This window comes from Misgurnus anguillicaudatus, chromosome 15 (genome assembly GCF_027580225.2).
Source record: "Misgurnus anguillicaudatus chromosome 15, ASM2758022v2, whole genome shotgun sequence".
NCBI lineage: Eukaryota > Metazoa > Chordata > Actinopteri > Cypriniformes > Cobitidae > Misgurnus > Misgurnus anguillicaudatus.
The window spans coordinates 5,471,916-5,493,778 of record NC_073351.2 but is presented as its reverse complement, the minus strand read 5'-3'; the positions used below and the strand labels follow the sequence as shown (position 1 = coordinate 5,493,778).

General features: G+C 34.3%; 2 protein-coding genes across 2 annotated transcripts; one reads left to right on the top strand and one right to left on the bottom strand.

Moving 5' to 3' along the window:
• Positions 1-1,558: 1,558 nt before the first annotated feature.
• On the bottom strand, positions 1,559-9,689 carry gldn (gliomedin). Its single transcript, XM_055174879.2, has 10 exons — positions 9,021-9,689; positions 8,637-8,688; positions 8,507-8,533; positions 7,680-7,778; positions 6,616-6,726; positions 5,757-5,876; positions 4,080-4,145; positions 3,879-4,004; positions 3,649-3,799; positions 1,559-2,823 (listed from the first exon to the last, which is right to left on the bottom strand). The coding sequence occupies exons 1-10, from the start codon at positions 9,468-9,470 to the stop codon at positions 2,358-2,360; spliced, it is 1,668 nt and encodes a 555-aa protein (XP_055030854.2). The 5' UTR covers positions 9,471-9,689; the 3' UTR covers positions 1,559-2,357.
• Positions 9,690-13,822: 4,133 nt separating this feature from the next.
• cyp19a1a (cytochrome P450, family 19, subfamily A, polypeptide 1a) lies at positions 13,823-21,445 on the top strand. The gene is made up of 9 exons (XM_055174802.2): positions 13,823-14,301; positions 15,679-15,829; positions 15,916-16,070; positions 16,707-16,883; positions 17,027-17,141; positions 17,617-17,728; positions 17,846-18,008; positions 18,719-18,960; positions 20,681-21,445. Exons 1-9 carry the CDS (start codon positions 14,097-14,099, stop codon positions 20,933-20,935), a joined length of 1,575 nt encoding a protein of 524 aa, XP_055030777.2. The 5' UTR covers positions 13,823-14,096; the 3' UTR covers positions 20,936-21,445.
• The last annotated feature ends 418 nt before the right edge of the window (positions 21,446-21,863 follow it).

Below are 21,863 nucleotides of genomic sequence, written 5' to 3'. Positions count from 1 at the left end.
GTCTTTCAAGGTGGAAGCCTCAGAAGTTCGCGAAGAGAACTGAAATGAGACGGTCTAATCTTCGGAGGACCCATAATTTGCGTCAGCTGATGCTCGTGCACACCGCGCCTGTCAGCAGGACACATCAGAGACGTTTCTGGCTTATTAAAATAAATATGGAATAAGAAAAAAGATAATTTATTTTAGAAAATATGACATGTTGACACAATTGTCTCCAAATTCTTAAAGAGACACTACACACTATATATTTTCAATGTAAACATACAGAATATTTGTCTAAATGATATACATAATAAAACTAAGCTTACATATTAAAATAATTTCTAACAAAAATATTCAACGGCTGAATCTAAAGCAAAATAGCCTCCTACAGTATGTGATAATTAGAGTCTTACGTGTAAAATAGCCCATCCATATAATTTTATTGTTTGACTGTTCAGTACTGTTCATATTCACATTTAAAAAGCAGACATAAAAGTAACTTAAAAGTTACTTTCCCTAGTAACTAATTACTTTTGATATACAGTAACTGGTCAAGTAACTCAATTACTTTTAAAAGAAGTAACTAGTAACTGTAACTAATTGTTAATTTTTAGTAACTTGCCCAACGCTGATTGTGACTTACATAAAGATCAGAACACATTTTATGACCAATTTATGAAGAAATCCACATACTTTTTCTTTCAAGTGTGTGTGTGTGTATACATATATATAAATTAAGCTTTACTTTTCATATACTTTTCAATGTTGCATAAAGGGGATATATCATGAAAATCTGACTTTTTCCATGTTCAAGTGCTATAACTGAGTCAGCCTATCAACCTAGAAAATGTAAAATCCAGTAACTTAGTTTTGGTAAACCATTCTCTGTAAGCATGTCAAAAAATGGGTGAAATTTGACCCCCCCCCCCGTGTGATGTCGGAAGAGGTTAATACCACCTTAATCTGCACTATCCAACCACGGCACTGCCATTTATTACAGAGATCAACTAATTTGCATTTAAAGGGCACATCCACACCCAAAATGGCACATTTTTTGCTCACATCTACAAAGTGGCAATTTTAACATGTTATAATGAATTATCGATATGATTTTATCAGCTAAAACTTCACATACGTACTCTGGGGACACCAAAGATTTGTTTTACATCTTAAAAAGTATTGTGAAATGTTAAAACAGTTAATCTGCTAAAACTGATTTTTTTTGACAAGAGAATTTTTTTTTCTTTTTGCCCTAGTAGACACTGAAGGGGCACATAAAAAATGCATGTTTAGTTTTGCAAGACAGCACAAGAACAAGTTATAAGCATTTGAAACCAAATTTAAATTGTTGGGATTTAAATGATAAAATAATATATCTTAGAACGAATGTGTTAAAAACAAAACATCAGTGTTGATTCTGGGACAACACACATCTCTGTGTTATTATTGAAACAACACATTTTGTGTTACTTATAACAAAACTTGTGTTATATTTTAACACAAAATGACACATAATGCGTTAAAATGACACATAATGTGTTAAAAACTCCACACAAAGATGTGTAAATCCTTTCTAAGAGTGTTTAAAAACGTTTGTTTTGACACACAATTTATTGTCCCCAACGGGAAATTTGTCTTGGATAAAAAACGCATTTACAATGACAATAGCTTGGATCTATTCACAATAAACAATCCATACATCAATAAACACAAATGTAATACATTAGACCTGCATTTTAAAATAAAATGTTTGGTTTGAAAGATTACCTACACACTGATAAAGTGTACGGTTCTACAGGGCAGCAGTTCATACTGTCTGTAATGGATCAGACAAACATTTTACTGTTCATATAATACATCTAGGGAATGCTTTTATTATTACCAGGCAAGCAAGCTTGGACTTTGGTTGAATCATAAGGTTTCCAAACCAAACCATAATGCATTGTAACAACCTTTACCAAGCATTCTGGTATATTTTTAGTTATTGTAATGAAGAACTGACTTCATACATCCATTAACAATCCCATCGGCACCACCCAATTGAAGGTAATTGTATAAATGCCACAGAAGAGTTTTTCTCTAACATCATATGTTTGCAATTTGCATTTTGTCAAATTTGTAGCCCAGAGATATTTTCTTATGTAATGCAACGGTACAGAGACATTTAATGTATTGTTGAAGTATGCTTTAGAAACACTGTATACTGAATGGACATCTTATAGCCTGAAGTCATTTTTAAAGGTTTATTTTTGATTCACTTAAGAAATTTGGTTTTGCATATGGGCAACAAATATAGCAATTAATTGTTATTTTTTGCTTATAAGTAGTCACAACACAACAAAACTCTGCAAAACACATACTGCAATAATGCATGGTTATTCGTCAGAGAGAAACTGAACCTGGTAAGTTTTGACGTAGCTACTATCCCATATGTACAGATGTTTGTCTCGGGGGTTGTATGAGATCATAGACAGAACCCCTTCAGATGCCCTCAGATCCAGACTTACACTAACAGGCTTCCCCTTAAGAAGGTCAAAGGCGTGGGTCACCTTCGTGTCTTTAGTGTCCGTGATGTAAAGGATCCCGCAGGCGATAAATGCGTTCCCAGCTTTGGTCCTCGGGTACGTAGTGTTGATGTAGGTGCTGATGGAGAACCTCTTGCCATCCAGTCGTGCCACCATGATATTGTCATCGGTGACTGATGCAAATATGATCCACAGACCGTTCTCATCCGCTGCCAGTTTGAAATACGTCTTGGAGTTCTGAAGCAAGTAGGACAGATTGTGATAGAGAGCGTTCTCGATGCTCAGGGTGTGTAAGATCTTTGTTCGAAGATCAAACCTGGAAATGTTTCAAATAAGATTTGAGGAGATATTTATGTTATGAATGTTCATGTAGGTCAATTGGTAGAGTATTGCATTAGCAGCACAAAAGTCATGGGTTCAAATCCCAGACAACACACATACACTGCAAAAAAAAATTATATTTAAACAACATTAGCTACTTTAACTTAACAAATTGAGGTAAACTTGTTTTTATAAGTTATGTCAACTTATGTCACAACTTAAAATATATGTTGAATTGACTTGCATAACATACTGTTGTATAGCTCAGTGGTAGAGCATTGCGTTAGCAGCACAAAAGGTCATGGGTTTGAACTCAGGGAAGACACGTTGATAAAATGTATACCTTGTAATGCATTGTAAGTCACTTTGGATAAAGGCGTGTGCCAAATGCAAGACAATAGGCACGTTCTTAAAAATAAAGGTACTTAAAGGAACAGTATGTAGGATTGTGGCCAAATCTGGTATTGCAATCACAAAACTTGTGGCTAAAACTGGTACTGCAACCACACAACTGGTGGCCGATACACAACATGACAACATAAACATCAGTTGAGGGCTGCAACTCCACTTTTTAAATGACAATATCCTGGCCAAACCACTGTTGTCAGTGATATAAGTATTTGAAATGAAAATGATTTCTTAATGTCTAGTGACATATCAGGGCCATTTTATGATTAATTGATATACATTTCTTACATACTGTTCCTTTAAGTTACCTGGTTATCCTAAAATATTACTCAACGTGAAAAAGTTATATAGAAGTTATATTTTGAAAGTTGAATTAATTTTATCCCGAAGATCTGACTGTATTCAATCATACTTTGCAATATTTGGTGTTCCAGCGATGTGGTAGAATATGGAGCCGTTGTGTACAGCATGGCCGCAACCTTGAAAAAACTTCTTGACGTCAATGGATTCACTGCTGCCGTTCTGAAACGCAGCGATACTGTTGTACTCCTTTATGATACGACCTGAGAAATGATGGAAAACTGTTTTATCTCTTTTCAAACTGTGGTGTCAGTGTTCATCAATGAAATTTCTCTTCAGTACCTGAGAAATGTTCTGCTACCCAAATCTTCTCATCATCCTGAGCGGCAGTGTCCATCATCCATGCACCAAAAGTGTCGCTCATTTTCATCAGATGTCTGGGGTTCAGCACTGACTTTATAACACAGTCTGTGAGAAACATACAGTGAGATCTGATATACTGTTAATGTAGAGCATTATTTTGCTATGAATTTTGCTGTATACCATTTGTCTTTCGTAATGCCATTTTCTGGTTGATGGTGTCATCATTTGGGACTGAATTGAGGTGACCTAAAGAAATACAAGTTACAGAGAGCTCGTATTACATTATACTTCATTCATTAAACATTTGGATTAAAACATTTTGACCAGGTTGTATTGTGAATTCCTTAAGAGGAAATGTGTCTACACTGCAAAAAAACTTTCTTTCTTATTGTCTTAGTTTTGTTTTAGTACAAATATCTAGAAATTGCAAAATGGCCTTAAAATTTAAGTGTATTTGAAGAGTTTGGTTCCAAAACGCAATAAATCCATTTTGACAAATTTCGGTAAAAACGTGTTGTCTATACCAAGAAAATGACAAGATGAAAACCACTATTTTCTGTCACAAACTTTCACATAGCATATATTCATTTAGTTGAACAGTTGTACACACTGACTAAAAAATAAACATTAATGTCATTAATCAAAACACTTACTTTGTCATATTAAGATCACTGTCATTGCTGCGGTTATACTGGACGCTGTCGCTTAACGTTTTTCAAAGCGATCCGCTGTAAAATGTTTTGATCCTGCTCGATTTTCGTTGACTTTGAGTAAAATAATGTAAAGTAAGTTTTTCATAAGATCCCCTGGGGTCAATGTGTTAGAATCACATAAACTTCACAGATGCTGTCGCGACACTCTCGCGTAAGTTATTGGATGTTGATGACTTACAATCTTTCCAGTCACAGAAAACAACCACAGGTTGATCAATGCCATTAAAATATTATTTTGCTTTTGTTTGTTTGTTGATCACAAAAACCAGGATTCCGTGTACTCGGCGCGCCGCCATTGTTTGCTTACAGTGCGTGGAATGGTGGGCTGTAATTTCTGGAGTGGATTTATTGCGTTCTGTAGAAAAGAAGGACTGGCGTTTATTGCGTTTTGGGAAAAAAGGGAGAAAAGATGACAGAATAACACGGCGGATATTGGATTTTGCGTAAAATTAAGAATTTACATACTGATTTTTTTCAAAAATGGCGTTTATCGCGTTTTGGAACCAAACTCTTCATTTGTTCTTAAAACTCAAAAATATCTGCCAATGATTTTAAAACTTTTTTCTTAAATTAAGTGTTTAAGAAAAAAGTAAACTTACTTCAAGATTTCTTTCTTAACCCATTGTCAGATATATTTTTACTTTTGTTTAAATCAATTGTTTAAATTTTGTTTAAACTTATGTTTGTGATTTTGTTTAAAATACATCATGATTGAAGGATTTTTTAGATATTTGTACTGAAAACAAGACAAAAATACTAAATAAAAAGTCATTTTTTGCAGTGTATATTTTAAGTTTTTGCATTATGACAGCGTTTTGATAAACCACATTGCATCACAATTTTCATTACTGTACTGTTTTTTGTTTTTTTTTGCAATAATTGTTCTTGACTTTAATTTTACAGTCCAGTGTCCAATATGCATTTTCTTAATGTGTAAAATTTACAACAATTTATGTGTTCTTTCTAAACATATTTTACATTACATTAAAATTACCAACAAAAATATATTTGTAAATTAATTTATATATTTTATAATTATTGATTTTCAGTATGATTTGTGGGCAAAATTTTACCGAATTTTGGAATACAACCCTATTTGTAATGCAACCTGGTCAGAACTGAGGTAAATTGTATCCTTACTCACCCACAGACTCTTTCCCTATATCAATATGTGATCTGTGATTCCTGTGTCTTGGTGGCCCCTGGGGCCCGGGGGGACCTGGAGGTCCTGGTTGGCCTGGAGGTCCTGGTGGACCAGGTGGACCTACAGATTAAAGCATCAGAATAAATAAGACTGACGTTCATGCCTCACACTTAACATTGTTATAATCACTACAGAAGCATATATTTGCTTTATTCATTTCACTTAAAATGTAAACAGATATTTCTGCTCCTAGATGCTGATTTGTTAATACAGCATTTCAGTGATGCTAAAATACACAAACAAGTCGTACACACCAAACGCGAATTCAACGCTTTGCGTTGATAACATACAAATTAAATGCGCGGGGCGATGCGAATCACGCAAATTAGTTGCCGTGATTACCTTTTCGTGTTTTTCGTCTTCGAGCAAATTAAAAACATTTAACATTTTTTGCATGACACTAAAATAAATCCCGTGTGTAATCTAGAGTAAGAAACGCAATGGCGATGTTTTGCATTTTGTGTGGATGCATCTAAAACCGCAAAGCACCAAACGCAAAGCATTGTTTTCCTCGCTCTAGATTACTCACGGGATTTAACTTGGTGTCATGAAAATTTTTAGCTTGAGTTAAAAATGTTCAACTTAGGGGGAGACACGTTTATAATAACTATTTTCTTTTGCTGCAATCGTGCCACCCAATTGTTATCGGCTCGCACAATAGAGTCTGGGTCTATTTGCGTCTTCTTTGCATTGATTTTGTATGTAACCTATTCGTGCAAATCATTGAATTCGTGCTTCGTGTGTATGGCCCATAACACTGCCACTTAAATGTAACTATATCATCTAAAGAGCTCTTTACCTTCTATAAAGACATCATTTGAAGGTTCGCCCTTCTCTCCAGGAGGTCCCGGAGGTCCAGGCTCTCCTTTTTCTCCCTGTTTACCGGGTTCACCATTCTCACCCGGAGGACCTGCACAAAACAAACAAAATCATTCACTGGGGGTGGTAGCCAGGACACTTTTATTCAAAGTGACTTATAAATGAACGATATTTAACTTATTGCTAGGAGCCAACAATGCAGTATACAAAGCTGCAGTAAGTTTACAAGTAGAACAGATCATTTACTTATGGTTTGTTGCTTTAACTGAGTTACCCAGGTGAAAAAAGTGCACACTTTATTTAAATGCACTTAGTAAATGTACTATTTTCATGCCCCAAATATATAAAAATTCTTTAGTACTTCTTAAGATAAATTGAAGAACATCTAAGTGCACTGAACTGTGCATCATTTATTTCAAAAGACTTCAAATCTATTTAAGTTTTACCGGTGTTTAGTATACTTTATTTAACTGCACTAGCTGAAATAAAACTATACTTTTACTGTAATTAATATATTTTGTAGTGTATAACTTTTATTTAGCACAAAAATAACAACATACTAAAATGTAACATATGAAATGTACTTGCTGTTATAGTTTTAGTACATTCAAGTCTAGTTTATTTTTACCTGGGACAACCAGTACTCTCATCTGTGGGAAATTACACTTTTTTAGTGAGACAATGAATCATAATCATATCAAATATTACAATCATGGCTGGAATGAAGAAATATTTTCCTATAATTTTGTCATCACATTACAAAGAATTCCATTGAGTGTTTTTCCATAAAGGACACTTGCAGAATGTTCTGTAGGCACTTGTTGTCTATTGTCTGTATTCTGTATAAATTCTCAGATAATGTCCCTGAATCCTGCTGTGTGACTGAAGTATAATATCCTTCCTTTCTTGAAGATAAAAGACACACAAGCTGTGTTTGAAAGAGGACATTTTCTTACAGTGAGTCCTTTATTGACTACATTCATTCATTCATGTGCACTATGGGCCATTTTTATGTTCTTCCTTGTATACAGTACAGTAGCTGACCTTTTTTTCCTCGTTTTCCATGAGCTCCAGGCTCTCCTGGCAATCCTGGAATTCCGTCTGTTCCATTAAATCCCGCCATTCCGTCCACACCAGGCAAACCTGCAATTCCATAAAGTAACATTAAAACAAAACAATTACACAGGTAAGCATTATGATGTATGGGTGAATATAACAATAATCAAGAACATGTCTGTATCACATCAAAAACCAATGGAAGAAATAAGAAAATATACTTCACTTAAAATAATAATGCCTAATTTTAGACCCACTGCACTTTTATTTTGATATTGTAATTTTGATAAAACTTACAGCATTAATAAGGTTATATTTGTTAACATTAGTCAACACAATAGCTAACATAAATTAACAATACTTCTACAGAATTTATTAATCTTTTTATGTTCATTTTAACATTTGTTAATACATTTTTAAAATCAAAAATTGTACCAACTAAATAATCAAAGATTAATAAATGCTGATATACTATATAATTCATTTTAGCTAATGCATTTACTAATGTTAACAATTACAGCCTTATTGTAAAGTGTTACCATGACATTTTGGCACATTCCTTTCTAAAATGTGGAAAAAATCTCATATATAAAATAATTATCTTAATGTAAATATTCATAATGAAAATATTTTAGTAAAATTATTTGTAATATTGCTTTTAATTTACGCTAATGACGAAAATCATTGTATTATGGTATAAATGAAACTATAAAAACTTATATAAGATATAATTTTGATTCTTTCTGCATAACCAGGTAAACATGATCTTGTGAGATTTACGCATCCATACATTATTAAAATATTAAATGTTCAACCTGGCAGTCCTGGTGGTCCCGGTGGGCCTGTAAAAGTAAAATTACATTAATTTTAAACTCAAAAGAGAAAATAAAGTAGACACTAAATATTAATATCTTCATTACAATTACAGTTAATCCTTATACTGACCGGTCAAACAGACTCCTTTACTACTGTTGCAGATATCCAGCAGGATTTTAACCTGAAACATTCATTGTAGAAGATTCAAGATTCATTGGATAGCAGGAGGGTTTACAGGATAAAAATAAACAAATATGTAACATCCAATTATGTAACCATATCTAAAGGTTATCCATTTATTCAAAGCATAATCTACATTTGTACATTTACTGATGCCAGGCTGTTATAGATCATTGCTATGGATTTGCATTTAATCATACTGTGCATTGCTATAGGTGATGTTTTATATAGAGTGTATAGATAAATAATTATGTAGATTATCAATAGCTGTTTACCACATAACCAACATGAAAGGTGTCATCAATCATGAAAAACAAGTCAAGTTTTTCTTACTGGCACCATGGAGTAAGTCATCATCATCATCATGCCATCCTGCTCCTCTGTTTTGTGCTGAAAACCCTGCCTGTGTTCCCTCTGGTGCTGATACTGAAAATCCCTCATGAGTTCCTCATCCACATCTGACTCGTCCCCTACAATCGGCCTCGTCCCTCGATGATGCCGCCTGCGTTTGTTTCTGGAATGCTGATACTCGGCCTCATCTCCGTTCACCTGCGTCATGAATTCAACCACGGAGCTCTGAGAAATCTCCACCATCTGCTGCTCCACCTCGGTCAGATGAGTCCATAAGTCTCTCTGCTGAACGAGGAGCAGCACCAGACCGGCAGAGTTCATTAGCGTCAACACACACACGATGTACAGAGCCCATCGCACCTGCCAAGACAACCGGCCACCGCATTGCCTAAAGCCACCGGTTCTCCTCAGCTCGCCCAATGGATCCAACATCCCAATGAGATATCAACAAGTTTTGTTTAGACTTAAATATATTTCAGTATCTGCAAACTTCTTACAGATTAAAAAAAATTATAAGGTAAAAAGTTAACACGAATCCCTTCTGAAAGTTAATAGGACAGTCAAAGTCCTTGTTCTGAGTTGAGTTTGGGTTGAACTGAGCTTTGTGCCGTTGTGATGCGCTGGAAAAAAGCCCCCGCTTGTGCAGTCACCTGATTTATATGCAGTGAAGTCCATTCTTCAGCATGGCCGTAGGCTGACCAGCATAATCTACATCAACCAATGATGTAAAAGAAAACTGGAGACGCTGAGAGACACAGCAAGACTTCTACAGTAACCAATGTTTCCACATTGAAGGACAATTTTTTGAATTATACAGAGAGCTATGACAAGGTTTAAGGTCAGTTAAAGCTCCTATTCTGACAAAGGAGGCTACATTTTGGGTAGCAGTTGAGGATGTGTTAATGTATCATTATAATAGTGGGCACAAAGGTTACCAGTAGGTGAGAAAAAAAGAATTAGTATGATGATAAACGTGTTTATAGCAAAGTAAAACAGTCATTAATGCATAATTGACAGCTCGTTTTATTAGAAATGTTAAAGGTTTCTTACGACAAAGTTGGCATAAAACCAAACTACCACAAATAAATGTGACTAGGAAACTGGAAAAAATCTGAAAGTATTACCATGAGAAACTGCGACAATGCAGACAAAACAATACTGACAAAAAAATGATTCCACTCCAAGGTGATATCATGTCACAGTGAGTAAATGTCAGTCACTAAAGTAGCAAAGACCCTTGAGGGATCTTTGTGTGCACAGACTTGACACGCAATGCAGATATCATACACTTCTGCAGTTGTAATTTGTTAGCACCAGAAATCCAAGGGATGGAAACTCCAAAATCTTTACTTATTCGCATAATACATGTGAAAAGGCATCCCTACAAGGCAGATAATGGCCATTTAAAAAAAAAAAAATTGGTGTTGTTCTGCATAACCAGATGTTAATGAACGTCTAAAAGAAATTAGAATTTCCTCTGCTCTCTGATAAATGTTGGTAGTCTGTTGTGTATTGCCCTGCGGCTGTAGGTCATTGCATGGTCATTGTGTGGTAGGATGGGTTTGTGTGTGAGCACGCAAGTGAGGAACTAAGCATGAGAGATTAGTGGGATCTGTACTGTACGATGTGGTTATGCTTAGGGGAGGATGGGGGGTCATATCAGTTCAGGTACAGTTTTTTCCAGCGTACAGTAATGGATCCTTTAAGTAAAGAACCAGAAATAAATATGTTGCTTTTGTGCTCGGTTGTTTTTAGCTGGAATAAGCCACAGTACAGATCATCCATCAGTGGTCAGAAGTTTGGCTTCTGAGACTAAACAGATATTGCAGAAGATGAGAAATATGGATTTGGGATGCCAGAAAGTAGTTTTTGGATAAAATTCCCCTTTATCAGGAGCATATAAGAGAAAAATGAAAAGGGCCCAAGACTGAGCTTTGTGGAACACCAACCCTTTCCTGTATTATGTCTATCTGCTAAATCAAAAATAATCTTATATGTTTTGATTCTGTTAGAAGGATTTTATGTTGAGAATGACATAAATTATTATAAAATGTTGTAGAATGCAATTTGTACAATTGAGTTTCTGTAAAATGTCTAATAGTCATGAACTAAACAACATAAGGTTACACAGAAATGATTTAACTAAAAAGCAACTTGATATATTTGCAAAGGTTTTATGTAACAGGCACTTAGACCTCAGAGGGTCAGTTGAGTGGACATTACTGTGTTCAACAAGAGGAAGTGGTTTGGCTTCTGTCCCTGTTCACCACGTCTCAGACATTGTCATCATTCTTCGTCATTTGGCACCACTCGTGAGAAACCGAACAGTCGCCCACCCACAATAGACGTACAGCAGCGTTTCTCAACTGGGCTGAACACACGACCATCCCAGAGCCCAGCATGCTCTCTTCTCAGGTTTCTGGCTGTATGCCGACAGACTGCCAACATGATCAAGTAAGCAAACAATAAGAAAAGCATATAAAGATGTGTGCCATAATCCTAAAACCATTGCTTTGCTGTTTGTAGTTACGCTCTTACAAACACAATGCAGTGACACTTTCTTGGGTGTCATGGTAAAAATTTGACTTTAAATTTATGGTTGGAAAATACCCAATTCTCCCCCTTCTCGTGCCCCCTGCCCACAGTTTTGCAACAAGGGACAAACATCTTATTTGTATAATTTCAAAACCAGAGGATCACAAAGGCTGTATTCAAGTAACAAAATATTTAAGTGGCTTTCAATGTGCAGAGGAACGTTTTGTTCTCTAATGAATTAAAGATTTCTCTGTTAGACATTCCATCCTCATAAAATGATCCCCTTTCTATCATAAGAGACCCTTGATTTCTAAGAAACACTAATCTGATACAGTCACTGCATGTTCAAAGAGGGTTGACATCTTTATCAGGACCAACAAGTGATTCTGACATAAAGGAAAGTCTCTACTAGATACCTTTGTATATACCCTTGCCTTCAATACACAAAAAACACACTTAGTGGTTTGTCTTCTCATGCTCAAAATGTGTTGAAGGACATTTATACCAAATTAAGCCCAACCAAGTTTTTTGAAAAATAAAAACAGCCTGATCTCACAAGAAAATATGTATTTTACAAAAAGACCCAATCCCCGGCCCTAACCCCAACCTCACGGGGGCAAAAGCAAATCGTACAAAAAAGTGCAAATGTGGTCATGCGAATTTATATAAATTAGCCATCTTGTAAAATATGTATGCATTGCCATGAGATGCATTAGAAAAACATCTAGTTAACCAAGCTACTATGAAATACTGACCTATATGTCAATATTCTACATATAAAAACCTAAATATAAAATATAATAAATATTCCTAACATGAATATAAATATATATAAAAATATGCATGTGAATTATTTCCTTATTATTATTGCAAATTATTATTGATGATGCATGTATTTATTAATACGAGAGAATGAATGTGTTTATTAAGGTCTCCCTCCCTTTACATGGAAAATAGCAGAAAGCTCTACCAGTTTGCTCTGATGGTGATCAGTCTGCTTATTTCCATAAATTCTTTAGCAATGAAAGTGGGCGTTCAGTGAATTCATAACGTCTCTGTACAGATAAAGACACACAAAGGCAAACTGAAGATACACAAACTAGCTTTTGTGTTCACCATAACAATTTGTTTTTGTTTTACATCTAATGATGCAAAAACAAAAAAATGCCTACAGTAAGTAGTCATGCTTACAGACTCTTCCATAAACATTTGGAGACTGTGACGCCACTGTTTATTTATATGAAAATTGGCTTGACCTACAAAAAATAATGCCAAATATATACCAATACCCATACTGCAATTTTTTTTATTTTCAAATATAATTTTAAATATATTTTAAAAAATATACAAAAATGACCCAAAAATATATGTGCTGAAATATTAAAAATAAATAAAAATATAAAATATACACATTTTTCACCAATATATATTTTTTGCCATTTGTTTGTATATTTTGAAATATATTTTAAAAATAAATATATTTTAAAGCATTTATATTCACATCGCATTGGAAGAAAAACTTTGTATGTTACAAACCTGTAAACATACCAATGTATTTAGCATTTAAAACATATTTTTGTCCAAAATGTATTTGTTTTGCCATATGGGTAAAAAGCAAGCAAATGTACTTCACTTTATCTATTCTCACAGCCTCTCACTGAAAAAAAAATTCATTCAATTTATTCAATTTTTTAAGGTAAGTGGTCGCAATCAATTTAATTAAGCTACATTTAAACTAATTTTTTTGTTTAAATGTAGCTTAAATAAATTGATTGCAACCACTTACCTTAAAAAATTGAGTAAATTGAATGAATAATTTTTTTTAGTGCAGAGTTTATAGCTTATTTTTTATTTTAACATTTTATTTTTATTTATTTCCACACTAAATTTTTATTATACATGACTGGCCTTAAGTTTTTTTATGTACTTATAAGAAACAATGGTATGTAAACATTTAAATGGGATTATTTGTGTAAATGCAGCAAAATAAAATGTTCTCATAGCTTATTCAAAGACAAAATGCAATTTTTATGATCCCTCATAAAAAAATTATATGTTGTAATGCAATAAAAATATTATGAATATTATATGAATATTATATGAATATTATTTATAAATTTAATAACTAATATTTATTTGTATAATTTATAATAAACTTAAATTTTTAATGACATTTTTGTAGTATGTTTTAAGCAAAGATTGTAGGCCTAAATGTTTTGTTTTGAGCAGATGGGGTTGTAGAATGAATCAAGGGCATTGAGGAGATGTGTTTAATATACTTTCTACTCTTTGAAGTTTTACTGAGCTTGGGTTCAGCGCAGCTGAGGGTTCGAGTGTCATGATAAGGTTTTTGGAACCGTGACGGCGTGGCTGATGCCGAAGGACGCATGCAGTGGGCAAGGTTAAGCAGGGTTTTATTTTGACTTTTGACTTGTCCTGATCCAACCCCATACAAGTGCTCAGATATAAAAGTGTATGTGTGCTGTACCGATACTTTAGTCTGTTCTGTACTCATCTATATCTATGGCAGCTGAACTGCTCAAGCTCTTTGAAATGAAGCGTTTGCGTCTCGGGGAGACTACGGTGGATTTTCAGATTCATGGGACCTGTAACAGCACAAATGGTGCTGATGAAAGCCTGCAGGGAGTCACAGCTACATTACTACTGCTGTTTCTCTGTCTGCTGCTGGCCATTGGACAACGTCGGTCAGAGAAATCCAATGTGCCAGGTCAGTAGCTTCTCTTTCATCTACATTTCATTTGAGATATCAGATTATTTAATCTAACCTAACAAATAGATGTTGTTTTACTGATAGTTTTCAAGGAGTTTAACTTATATGTGGTGTTTTATTTTTTCAGTCGCAGCATTGTTGTTGACATCTGTGATGTATATGTAAGAAATAATTGATGACGGGCCATTGGATTATAAGAAAATAATGCACACCCAAGGTGGTAACGTGGCACGATATGAACTGGGTGTGCATTATTTTCTTATAATTCAAAGGACCGAAGTCAATTATTCCGCGTATACCACGTTTACTTTGCTTTGGTGGTTATTTTAAGACATTTGACAAGTTAGGTGTGCGGTTTACAGATAAATAATCAACACCCATGGAACATTTCTCAACCAATCGGAATAAAGCATTCAACAGACCCGTGGTATAAATATATGTAATGTTAAATAACAGTAATACTGGGAAAAGATTTGTTGGTTCAACTTAAAAAATTAAGTGTTCTTGCTGCCTAATTAATTAAGTTAATTCAACTTAAAAATTTTACTTAAAATATTAGTTGACTCAACATTTTTTTTAAGTTAAATTAACTCAAAATTTTATGGCAGCATGAACATTTACTTTTTTAAGTTGAACCAACAAATGTTTTTACAGTGTGTATATATATATATATATATATATATATATATATATATATATATATATATATATATATATATATATATATATATATATATATATATATATATATATATATATATATATATATATATATATATATATATATATATATATAGTCTTTATATATATATATATATATATATATATATATATATATATATATTTATATACATACATACATATATATATATATATTGTCTTTATATATATATATATATATATATATATATATTGGCTAATGTCTTTCATCATGCTATTTTTTGTTGCTTTATAAACGCAATAAGCTGTACACTGAAAAAATGATTCATTGAATTTAATCAATTTTTTTAAGGTAAGTGGTTGCAATCAATTTATTTAAGCTACATTTAAACAAAAAAGATTAGTAAAGTAAAATATAATATAAAACTATTGTTTAAATTTAGCTTAAATTTTCTTTCCTGGTAAAATAAAGGTTTAATAATAATAATAAAAAATAAATTGATTGCAACCACTTACCTTAAAAAAATTGATTAAATTCAATGAATCATTTTTTTCAGTGTACATTGATTATATGATTTTAATATACTTTGTGTATGGCCTATGCTTTAAGTAAAAGTGTAAACTATTATTTAACAAGAGGTTCTTGCATGCAGCTATGTATCCTTTCAATTATGATCATAAAATATATTTGCTTACAGTATGTGTTTTGTTCAGGTCCTTGTTTTCTTCTGGGTCTGGGACCTCTGTTGTCTTATTGTCGGTTCATCTGGTGCGGGATCGGGACAGCCAGCAACTACTACAACTCCAGATACGGAGACATGGTGAGAGTCTGGATCAACGGTGAAGAGACTCTCATCCTGAGCAGGTACGGATCCTCGTATTATCTGTGATCAATCTGTGATAAATGTGAAGCGATGATATGAGATTATTCTTCTGCTGTTTGAACCTCAGGTCTTCTGCTGTGTATCATGTGTTGAAGAGATCTCAGTACATCTCAAGGTTTGGGAGTAAATTGGGTCTGCAGTGTATCGGGATGCATGAACAGGGCATTATATTCAACTCAAACGTCGCTCTCTGGAAAAAAATACGCACCTTCTACGCTAAAGGTTTTTATATTTTATATGCTGTCCAAATACTGTAATGTTTTAATGCACAATGAACTTTGATCATTACAATTTAATTGCTTCCTTACAACAAAAAGTTGACGAAGCACAACAACATTGTGTTTTTTATATTTAAAAGTGTTTTATGTGTTAACGTTTTTTCGAAAGGGGTTAGGTTACATATATATAAATCAATGTAAAACATATATGCCATCTTAAAGGGGACTTATCATGAAAATCTGACGTCTTTCATGTTTAAGTGGTCTCCCCTTGTGATGTCAGAAGGGGATTTTTTATAATAATACTGCCCCTTAATCTGAAACACACCCACACACAGAGAGAGAGAGAGTGAGAGAAAATAATTGACAGCACAATTGAGTTTCAATTTCAACAAACCACTATTATGGTGATCAGTGTTTGCATTACATCAGCATCATTTTTGCATTTAAAAGACACACCCAAAAACTGCACATTTTGCTCACACCTACAAAGTGTCAATTTTAACATGTTATATTAAATAATCTATATGTTATTTTGGGCTAAAACTTCACATATGTACTTTGGGGACACCAAAGATTTATTTGACATCTTTATTAAGTCGTGTGAAATGTCCCCTTTAAGTGTTTGTGTGTTTGTCAGCTTTAACAGGTCCAGGTCTTCAGAGAACTTTGGAGATATGCACATCTTCCACAAGCACACATCTAGATGATTTATCTCAGTTCACCGATAACCAGGGACAGGTGGACATCCTCAATTTACTGCGCTGTATCGTAGTGGACATCTCCAACAGACTGTTTCTAAGAGTTCCTCTGAATGGTTAGTCCTGATTTAACCAAATTTATGCGTGGTCTCAGACTTTAAAATGACTTTTATGTTTATTGTTCTTTAGTTTTGAATATGGTAAATAATAAACATCTATTACGGGGTAAAATTGACATTATCTTGCTGTTGTGATGCAGAGCGAGATTTGCTTCTGAAAATTCACAAGTATTTCGACACATGGCAGACGGTTCTTATCAAACCTGACGTGTACTTCAGACTGGACTGGCTGCACAGGAAACACATACAAGAAGCGTAAGTCTTTTAATGCACATGTTTTTCAACCATGGTAAAAGTTTAAAATACCATGGCATATGTAAGGAATAATTGACGACGGGCCATTGAATTATAAGAAAATAATGCACACCCAAAGTGGTGTGCATTATATCGAATAATTCAAAGGACCAGAGTCAGCTATTCTTCTTATACCACGGTTACCACAAAAATTGCTCTTGTGCCTATTTTTAAGACATTTGACAAGTTCGGTGTGTGGTTTACAGAAAAATAAATGAAACATTTCTCAACCAATCAGAATGCAGCATTCAACAGACCTGTGGTATAAGAATATGGTAATCATACAGTATGATGATATGTGGCACTCTCACAGTTGCTTTTTGTAAGAAACAGCTAATGCATGGAAGTTTTATAAGACTAAATTGTAAAGTGATTTTCTTTTGTCAGTGTCTGTAAAATCTTGATTGTTTATCCATTCATTGTGTTTGTGTGTCAGTCAGGAGTTGCAGGACGCCATTGCAGCTCTGATAGAGAAGAAAAGATCTCAGCTATTACAGGCAGAGAAACTCGATCACCTTGACTTCGCTGCAGAACTGATATTCGCTCAGGTCAGTATAACACACACACACACACATATATATATATATATATATATATATATATATATATAGATATCATCATTATAACAGTAAGTGATGTGTATGTGTGTATTTGTGTGGGTTTAGAGTCACGGTGAGCTGAGCGCTGAGAATGTCAGACAGTGTGTGTTGGAGATGGTGATCGCCGGTCCAGATACTCTCTCTGTCAGTTTGTTCTTCATGTTGTTGATCCTCAAAGAAAATCCAGACGTGGAGCTGAAGATCGTGCGGGAAATACAAACAGTTTTAGGTCGGAAAACACCTATTTAGCTAAGAAAATATGTCATTGTTTATTTACAAACCTTTATACTCATATGTCAATCATTTTTTTCATTTTTAATTTATCATTTCCTAAAAACTTCAAAAAGGAGAAGAAACACCATAAAAGCTCACCTCCATGTGACCTGTGCATAATATTTGATGTCATTATGATAGCTTTGTGTGAGAAATAGACTGAAATTTAAGTGATTTACTGATCATCTTACTCTTTTGCTCTCAAATCGTATTGGCTCTGTGTGTCTTCTTTTATGGTTTGACCTTCTTGACACCCAGATGCTTTTAATCCATGATTGTTTCATGCTGGGTTTTAATGTGGAAGATGAGAATATCAAATCAACATATGGCTTGTATGTAATCTAGGAGTGGTTTTCGGACAGGGCTTATCCTAGTCCCAGAATTAATTGCATGTTTGAGCTGCCTTAATTTATAAACAAATATCTTAACATATAAGTGCCATTGTTTTGTCTCAAGATGCACACCAGTATTGTTTTTTTGTAATGTTTGTTTGAAAATGTCCTAATATAACTAAGGGCTAATCCTGGATTAATCTAAACCGTGTCTGGGAAACCGCCCCTTAAAGTTTTGGGTGAAGATTTAGCATGCTTTAAGTGTGTAGTTTATGTTGAGTTAATTTAAAGAGGAACTATCTTTACTGAATTGTTTATTTTGTGTGTTTTGTAGCTGACAGGAGTCTTCAGCATGCAGATCTGTCAAGGCTTCACGTTCTGGAGAGTTTTATCAATGAGTGTCTGAGGTTTCACCCAGTAGTGGACTTCACTATGCGTCGAGCGGTGGATGATGATGTCATCGAGGGCTACAGAGTAAAGAAAGGAACAAATATCATACTAAATGTGGGACGGATGCACAAAACTGAATTTTTCCCTAAACCAAACCAGTTCAGTCTGGACAACTTTCAGAAAAATGTGAGTGATAATGTTTGATTCTTGTCTTATATTTTGTACATAATGGATGTATTATTAAATGATGTAAATGCACAAGTAGTATATTTTTTATTTAAAGCATGGATTTTGTAAATGTGATGTCTACATCAACTGAAACAAAAATGATTAAAGGCGGGATGCATGATCTCTGAAAGCCAATGTTGATATTTGAAATCACCTAAACAAACACGCCCCAACCCCAACTGAATCTGGACCTTCTGTTGATAGACCCGCCTATAGAAATGTATAAGAGCTAGATGTCTCACCCGCGCTGCTGGCCAATTGAGTGGAACGTCCGCATTTGGCGGCCATCTTGCCACGGGGCGCTCGCTCGCTCGTGGCATTGAGTTTTAATGGTGCAGGTGCTTTTAAATGACCATAACTTGCTTAATTTTTTACCAATTTTCAAACGGTTTGGTTTGTTATTAACGTCAATGATGTACATATGCATACTTATACTAAAAATAAATAAAAAATTAATGAAACATGTTAAAGCATCTATAACCACGTTAATAACCAGAATTATAGCCACGTTAATAACGTTTGTAAAAAACCAAACCGTTTGAAAATTGGTAGAAAATTGAGCAAGTTATGGTCATTTAAAAGTACATGCATCATTAAAACACAATGCTAGGAGTGAGCGAGCTGCCTGAAGTAAGATGGCCGTCAGGTGATGACGTTAGAGACTCCGCCGTAACACATCTAGCCTTTATACATATCAATGGACCCGCCCCACACATACGCAACCCAGGCAACGATGTCAGTTAGTAGACACGCCCCTTACTGCTGATTGGCTACAAGTGTGTTTTGATAGTCGTCCCGACTCTCTTTTCCAAAGTGTTTTTTTTTAAATCATGCACCCAGCCTTTAAATTTTTAACCATTTTTATGTCATTAGCATACTGATATTTTACAACATTCACCAATTATTTGTTTGTTTTACTTCAAATTCAGTGGATTTCAAAAACCTTGTAAAAGTTTACAATATAGTAATACTGCAGTAAAAATAGTTAACTCTTTCCCTACCAGCGTTTTTTTTTTTTTGTTGCCAGCCAGCACCATCATTTTTTATGTTTTTTTACAAAAGTTTAATGACTTCCAGAAAATGTTCTCTATAAATATATAAACATAAAATATATCAAATGCTTTCAAACAAACAAACAAAAACATTTTATCCTACCTTCATTAGTTCCCTTTTTTATATCCTTTCAAATATGGGTAGGTTTCTTCAAAAACACCACATTTTGAGCAAAAGGCTGAGATTATTGCATTTTTGATAAGGACTTTTGTTAGATTCAAAGTGATGATCAAAACATACACAGAGTTTTTACTGTATTGAATCAGTGGATGCTTCAGTGTTTATAAGTTGTGTAAGAGCGCCACTTGGTGGACAATAGTGAAAATATGTATTGCCGAAAAATCTAGTCATTGGCAGGGAAGCATTTTCTCTTAATTGACAAGATAACTCCTTAATTGGCGGGGAAAGAGTTAATGTTATAAGAGTTAATGTGTGTAAATCATAAGGAAGGTTACTCAAAATGTAAAACCTTCAGAATTTAGTTTTTGTGTTAAATGGCAGCTGTGGTTAAAAAGTAACCATTTAATTACTGTAACCATTACAGTAGTAACTATACATCAATCGTTCAATGTTGTGGGGTAACAGCATCTGTCATAGTTTAATAGTAATATCTCTTTTTGAAAAGGTGCCGAATCGTTTCTTTCAACCATTCGGATCAGGCCCGCGTTCGTGTGTGGGAAAGCACATTGCCATGGTCATGATGAAGTCCATCCTGGTCACGTTGTTGTCTCAGTTTTCTGTGTGTCCTATGAAGGGCTGCACTGTCGATAGCATCCCTCAAACCAACAATCTCTCTCAACAGCCGGTGGAGGAGCAGACTTCATCTCTCAATGTTCATTTCATCCGGAGAAACATCTCGAATCATACACACAACTCATGAATACTACACGTGCAGGGGTCTGGATCATACTGTATATTTATTCACTACTTATTAGTTTTTCTTATATTCGTATGCTTACATTTGTTTGTATTAAAGTGTTTCTCTGTCAGAGATTTTCTGCATTACTATTTCAAACGGTTAGTACAAACAAACTATTCCAATTTGTACCATTTAATAACACTTTATGTCAGTCTGGTCCAGCCCAATCCAGCCTTACAGTTATCGCTCACTACAGTAATAGTGTTTAACCCCTTCAGACCTGATTTTCAGTGTGCCTTATTTTGATTGGTTGATGAGCATTTTTATTGGTTTGAACTATAAAACATGTGATGTCCATTCCAGTGGATGCAGAGTCTGAAGGGGTTAAATTGCTTGTTTTTGTCTGTTTTGTGTGCTTTATTGAAATAAAAATTAAAATGTCAGGGCAATCAGGGACACATTTCTCATCATTTATTGCTTTTTTTACGTAAATTTCAATGTATTTGTGTAATTTTGTAATAAAAACTACTACAATCTAAGAAAGGATTCGTTCACTTTTTACATATTGTTTTGGGTTATGCTATTTAACACATTATGTGTTATTTTCTGTAAGGGACAACACAAAATGTGTTGTTCCAATAATAACACAAAAAAGTGTCTAGTTAAGGACAACACATTTAATATGTTATCCTTAACTAGACACAAAATGTGTTGTTTTAAGAGTGTAGAAGCTCTGTGTATTTTGTATTGTCAGTAATAATATTGCCCAGCAGAGGGCGCTGTCACACTGGTGTATATGATGAGTGGTACTGATATCTACTGATATCCACTGCTCATCTTTCTGATGAAGATTATTTAGAGCTGTCGAAAGAGCTCAATGTGCGAACCCAAAACTAGTTGAAGTAAACAGATGTTGAACAGACGATAATTTATGAAGCCCCTGTGTGTA

What these genes read in the sequence shown, in the direction of transcription:
- gldn (XM_055174879.2), bottom strand. Translation starts at nt 9,470, where the DNA reads ATGTTGGATCCATTGGGCGAGCTGAGGAGAACCGGTGGCTTTAGGCAA. An exon ending in TAAAGGAGTCTGTTTGACCG is followed by an intron (nt 8,534 to 8,636) that starts GTCAGTATAAGG and finishes TTACTTTTACAG; the next exon opens with GCCCACCGGGACCACCAGGA. An exon ending in TGGAAAACGAGGAAAAAAAG is followed by an intron (nt 6,727 to 7,679) that starts GTCAGCTACTGT and finishes TGTTTTGTGCAG; the next exon opens with GTCCTCCGGGTGAGAATGGT.
- cyp19a1a (XM_055174802.2), top strand. Translation starts at nt 14,097, where the DNA reads ATGGCAGCTGAACTGCTCAAGCTCTTTGAAATGAAGCGTTTGCGTCTC. An exon ending in AGGAAACACATACAAGAAGC is followed by an intron (nt 17,142 to 17,616) that starts GTAAGTCTTTTA and finishes TTTGTGTGTCAG; the next exon opens with TCAGGAGTTGCAGGACGCCA. An exon ending in GGAAATACAAACAGTTTTAG is followed by an intron (nt 18,009 to 18,718) that starts GTCGGAAAACAC and finishes TGTGTTTTGTAG; the next exon opens with CTGACAGGAGTCTTCAGCAT.